This window comes from Narcine bancroftii, chromosome 3, assembly GCF_036971445.1.
Source record: "Narcine bancroftii isolate sNarBan1 chromosome 3, sNarBan1.hap1, whole genome shotgun sequence".
NCBI lineage: Eukaryota > Metazoa > Chordata > Chondrichthyes > Torpediniformes > Narcinidae > Narcine > Narcine bancroftii.
Genome location: NC_091471.1, coordinates 185,834,401 through 185,840,659, shown reverse-complemented (window position 1 = coordinate 185,840,659; position 6,259 = coordinate 185,834,401). Strand labels below are relative to the sequence as shown.

At 45.3% G+C, this 6,259-nt stretch overlaps 1 protein-coding gene across 1 annotated transcript in view; it reads right to left on the bottom strand.

Moving 5' to 3' along the window:
* The window catches only part of cisd2 (CDGSH iron sulfur domain 2), a 21,924-nt gene extending 21,355 nt beyond the window's left edge, over positions 1-569 (bottom strand). Inside the window, exons 1-2 of the mRNA XM_069923119.1 lie at positions 461-569; positions 312-401 (exon numbers count right to left, since the gene is read on the bottom strand). Of these exons, the coding sequence (XP_069779220.1) occupies positions 312-401; positions 461-569 (199 nt within the window). The remainder of the gene's footprint in view (positions 1-311; positions 402-460) is intronic.
* Between the last annotated feature and the right edge of the window lie 5,690 nt (positions 570-6,259).

Below are 6,259 nucleotides of genomic sequence, written 5' to 3'. Positions count from 1 at the left end.
TGGTATGGACAGTGACCCAGTGTCAGCCTGCGCCTCGCGAGAGCCATGCTCCACGAGACACGCCAAGCCATGTTCCACAGGGATCACGCCCCATCTCAAACGTCGTCACGCCCCTTACCCGTACCCTCACACCCTCGCCATCGTGCCACGTCCTTCACCTCTTGCCCTGTGCCCCTCACCCCAGTCCATGCTTATTGTGAAGGGGAGGTTGAGCAACTTTGTACATGTCCAAACTAACGAGACAGCTGTGGAATAAGCTAGGATAGTGCTTCCACAGAAGAAATGACAGGGATCTGTTCTTTATATTTTACCTATAATTCCATTTGTTTCTACGGCGGAAGACAAGATGGTAGCTGGGTAGGGGGAGACGTGTGCGACTGCTCGCTGACGTTTCCGGAACAATTAGCAGGCAGAATGATGGGGGGGGAATTATAGTGACATTTCTTCGCCCTGCCCTCACAGCCAATCATCAGGCTACGGCTCATTGTGGCATTGGTGGGCAGACAGGCTCGATAGGGGTTAAGGTCCAGAAGCTGCTCCTCATCTAATGCACCGTAGTCACTCCCCATGTGTGATCAGCACAGCAGGAGTTCTTGACCTCTGTTTATCCCCCTCCCCCCCAATTTGTGTGGTTCGCTCCATTTCTCATTGACTGACGGTGCAAACTGTGCCGCTGGAATGAACCTGCATCTGCAATATGATGACCTGCTCCATTGGCATATGTTTAAGGGTGAAACACAAGTAATGTGGGGGAAATTTAGGGACCACGTGCAGGGTTCAAGGTAGAGGGGAAACCCATTCATTGGCCTGACTCACGTGATTGCAACAACTTGGACCCAGCGCCTTGCTTCTTGTTAAATCAAATGTCGGTGCAATGGTTTACCACCTTTGCATGGGAGTGCAGCAGGGATGCCCGTGCTGGAGTGACTACCAGAGCAGGTAGGTTGTCTCGTTTCTGCTTCAGGGTCCAGCTGCACACATGGGGGTGGGGGTGGGGGTGGGGTGGGGTGGGGGTGGGGTGGGTGGTGTGGGTGAAGAGGCTTCCCCTGGCTTGGTTTGGAATTTTTTTAAAAAAGCGAATGACAGGTGAGGAAAGGCGGCCACAAGAGCGTGGGTTTGGGTTTGACGAAGAGTTGAATGGATGCAATCTTGATCTGCCCTGGAGCCAAAGGACAACAGAGAAGTTATTGAGAACCACAAAAGCCTGTTGATGCTGGAATCTTGGGCAGACAAAGAATTGGTGGAGGAAGTCCACAGGTCAGACAGCATCCGTGGTGAGAAATACTCAGTTGCTGAACTTGGGGCAGAACAGCAAGTGGCGACTGGGGTTCAGGACAGGGGGGACCATTGGTCTCAGACTGGTGTCTTTTCAAGCAGTAATACATCCCAGTACTCCAGACGCTAGTGCTGTGGGTGGGTGGGTACAATAATTCTGGGGCCAACCCTGTGTATGTGCCAGGTTTTCTCAACTGTAAATTGATTATTAGGGTTCTGCGATTTCCAAGTGGTCCCCAAAAGGGTTCCATGAGCTAAAAAGTTTCGAAAGCCCTGGGCTTGGACCTTTAGGTTCCTGAGAGTCCACATATCTGAGGACCTCAACTGGAGCCAGTGCATTGAGGCAACCATGAAGAAGGCACAGAAACACCTCTACTTTCTAAGAAGTCAGGAGATTTGGTATGTTGTTGAATGCGCTATCTTCTGCAGGCTGCATCAGGAGCAATCACCTCTACAGATTCACCGGTGAAGCGTTGCTTCACTTGGAAGGACTGTTTGGATCCCTCTATAATGGTAAGGGAGCAGGTGTGAGCGCAAGTGTCACATTACCTGCGGTCACAGGGGTAGGTACCAGGGGAATGATTGGTGGGAAGGGATGAGGGAGTGATCCTTTTGGAAAGCGGATAGAGGATGGGAGGGGAAGATGTGCATGGTGGTGGGATCCCATTAAATGTAGCTGAAATTGCAGAAAATAATATGAATCGGAATTTATCATCATGAACATGTCACATAATTCGTTGTTTTGTGGCAGCATTACACGTGCACAAATTGCTATAAATCACATTTTGAAAAAATAAATTAGTGCAAAAGAAAGGGTGGGGTAGTGTCTATGGTTCATTGTCCATTCAGAAATCTGAAGGTGGAAGGGAAGAAGCTGTTTTTGTAATGTTGAGTGTTCATCTTTATGGTTCCTATACCTCCTTTCTGATGGGAACAGTGAGAAAAGGTAAAGGTTCCATTATTGTCATGTAATACTACATTTAAAATGTAACATACATGAAATTCTTTAACTCCCCAATATAATTTACTCTGATGTTATGGTTATTTTAATGTCTAAATTTTTCTTTTCTTTGGTTCTGTTTATGTGTTGAGTATTTGACGTTTACGGTATGAGGTGGGGGTAGGAGAAAGGGCAAGAGCTATTAGGTTTGGATTTGATCTAAAACTTATGGATTAGATAAGGATAATTTGTAAATGGCGTAGATCTGTAATTATTGTTAATGACAGAGTTGTAAATCATTGAGTCCAAGCTTGAAAGATTATGAATAAAATATTCAAAAAGAAAAGGGCATGCCTGGGTGGGTCCCTGAGGATAGGGGCTGCTTTTCTTGAGACACCGCCTCTTGTAGATGTCCTTAATGGAGTGAAGACTGATGCTCATGATGGTGCTGGACGAGTTCACAACTCTGTAGACTCTTCCTGTCATATGCATTGGAACTTCCACACCCAACAGTGATGCAACCGATCTGAATTTTCTTCACAGTACACCTGTAGAAATTTGCAAGTCAATTTGACATACAAAATCTCAAACTCCTATCAAAGTATAGCCACTGGTGAGCCTTATGATTGCATCGATGTGATGACCCCAGAATAAGTCTTCAGAGATGTGAACACCTAGGGATTTGAAGTTCTTTACCCTTTCCACTGCTGACTCCTCGATGAGGACTGGTTTGTATTCTCCTGATTTTCCCTCCTGCGGTTACAATCAGAGTTTTGCTAGGCCCATGTTTTTGAGCTAGCTGACCAGTACTGAAGGATAATGGTGTTGAAAAGCAGCTTGATATGCATATTGCTGTTGTCTATGTAATCCAGGGCAGAGTGGAGAGCCAGTGAGATTGCATTTCCTGTGGAGCAATTGTGGTCACGGGAGAATTGCAATGGGTTCAGGTCTTTAATTAGGTACGAGTTAATTCTGGCCATAACCAACTCTCAAAGCATTTCATCACAGTAGATGTGAGCGCGACTGAGTGATATTCATTGAGGCAGCTCACTCTGCTCTTCTTGGATACTATTTTATTTCTAAAAATATACTTTATTCTCAATAAATTCAGAATAAATTATTTACAAGAAAAACTGTTCAAAACTTTTTACATTTATCTTGTCAATTGAATCGATACATACTCATCATTGTACATTTTACATTCTTCTCTGTTTCCACCACTGTGACACCTTATTGATTTTTCCTCCTTCTGTTGGTTGTGGGGCTTCTCCTCAGTGTCAGCCTCTCAGTGCCCGGTATTGACTAGTCTGTGGTCCTTCCTCACAGTTCCCTTGCGTTGGCTGCACCGTATCAGCACATCTGTACTCCTTCAGCCGGGAATGTGCTAGTCAGCAGCATTCCCGGACCGACATCTCAGTAAGCTGAAAGACCAACAGGTTTCAGGCATACCAAAGAGTGTCTTTCACCGACTTGATGGTCTTCCAGCAGTTCTGCACATCAGACTCGGAGTGTGTCCCTGGGAACAGTTGGTAGATCAGAATCCTTTGTCATGCTGTCACAGGGGATGCCCCCTGCATCCTTCTTCACACACTCTGCGAATCTGCATTGAGCAAAGAGGTGGATGAAAGTCTTAACTCCACTGCAGCCATCCCAAGGACGATATGCGTGGAGGGTGATGTTTCAGTTGTACAAGAAGGATCTCACTGGGAAGGCTCCTCTCACTGCCTGCCAAGCCAAGTCCCCTCGTCTCTCAGTTTCTGCAGGATGTTCTGTGCTGACCACTGCCTAAAGGTCAAAGGTGTTGTCCTGGAAAAACTTTTCTATGAAGGATAAGTGGTGTGGCAAAATTCAGCTGACAGGGACATTGAGCGGCAATGGGGCCAGGCCTATCCTTCGTAATACCTGGGACAGGTAGAAGCTCTTCATATAGCAACACTTAGTGCCTTCATACTTCCACACACAGTCTGATGCAGCCACACACACTCATCAGGATGAGTGTCACATTGGGTACGGCCTTGTATGAGAGCACCTCACACTTGATGACCAGGTTCTTTCCCATTATCTAGAGGGAGTGCCACACCCACATTCCCAATTTTTGGTGGACCTTTTCTGATCTGCTCCAATTCAGCCCCTCCAACCAGATCCCTAGTACCCTCTGGTAGTCAAATCTGACTGTGAAGGGGGTAGTGGAGCAGTTGAGCCAGTTACTAAAGAGCGCTGCTTTGCTCTTCTTCTGGTTCACCCTGGCACCTGATGTGGACTCTCAGTCTCTGTACCCAGGGAGCAGAAGAATAGCCAAATGATCAGAGTTGCCGAAGTGCAGATGTGGGATGGATTGGTAAGTGTTCTTCATGATGGTTAGTAGTGGTCTAGTGTTTTGGCTCATCTGGTTGTGCATTATGTTAGTGATAGTTTGTCTGAGTCTTCTTCAGGCTGACCTGATTAAAGTCTCCTATAATGATCAGGACGGCATCAGGTTGTGCTGTGTCATGGTTGCTAATTACAGTCCTGAATACACATAATCATCAGATGTTCCAGGTCAGGGGATAGGACTGGGATGTAACCATCATGTTTGTGCACCACGATGAATTGATGATGACACAAACGCTCCAGGTGATAGAACAAAAGTGATGTGGAAATTGCTGAAAGGTATCACAGTGTCAGAGTAAAGGGAGAGATTTGGAAGATTCAGAGTATCATAAAGAAAATGTTTGTACTGACAAAATCTGGAGTCCTGTGGAAGACAAGGTACAGAGAGGATAAATTAAGGCAATAAGGAGATGATTAGTTCAGACAGTGAATACTTAATACAGCAGGGAGCCCAGAAAGGTGCACGCAGGAGTGAAATTTAAAAAGTAGGAGTGAAAAGAGAGGGCATGAAAAATATTAGCAAATGGATCAAATAACTGGATTCTGGACTTCCTGCAGAAAAACTGCAGTCTGTCCAGACTGGCAGCAGGATGTCAAGCACCATCACACTAAGCACTGGTGCACCTCAGGGCTGTGTGCTCAGCCCGCTCCTGTTCACGCTTCTGATGCACACCTACAATGCCAGATCCAGCTCCAACAGAGACATTAAGTTTGCAGATGACACAACAGAAGTTGGCCTCATCAGCACTGAAGATGAGTCACAATGTGGAGAAGAGATGGAAAATCTCATGAAATGGTGTGAGAATAACCTGAACCTCAACGTGGAAAACACAAAGGATTTCAGGAGGACCAGGTACAACCACCCTCCATTAAACATTAATAGCACAGTAATGGAGAGAGCACCAAGTTGCTCAGAGTCCACTTAAGAAGTGACATACCCTGGACATACATTTCCTCACTTGTCAAGAAGGTGCAACAGTGACTGCACTTTCTTAGAAGACTTAGGTGGGCAAAGGTTACTGGTCACCATTCTGTCAACTTTCTATAGGAGCTCTATCGAGAGTGTCCTGGCTGGCTGCATCACAGTATGATATGGTTGCTTGTAGAGTATCGGATTGGAGGTTAATCCACAGGACCTTGAAAGCAGCAGAGAAAATCTCTGGGGTCTCCCTCACCACCAGCAAACCACCCCCCCCCCCAACCTTTGATCATATTTACCAAGAACATTTTTTAGAGGGCACGCAAAATCATTGAGGAACTCTGCAAGCCTACATGTAGCATTTTCCACCTACTATCGTCAAGAAAATGATACATTCAGCTGAGTAACAGCTTCTTCCCATGGGCAGTGACACTGCTGAATGACTGCTAAAATTAACTATTTATGACTCTACTATTTATTAATAATATTTATTTTAATGTATGTATATACAGGGCCCTTCATAATATTTGGGACAAAGATACTTTATTCCTTTATTTGCCCCAGTGCTCCAGTTTTAAATTCGTAATCAAACAATTCACATGTAATTAAATGCACATTCCAGATTTTATTCAAGGTTATTTGTATACATTTTGGTTTGATCATTGTAGAAATTACAGCACTTTTTATACATAGGCCCTCTCATTTCAGGGCACCAAAATGTTTGGGACATTTGGCTTCACAGGTGTTTGTGAGTG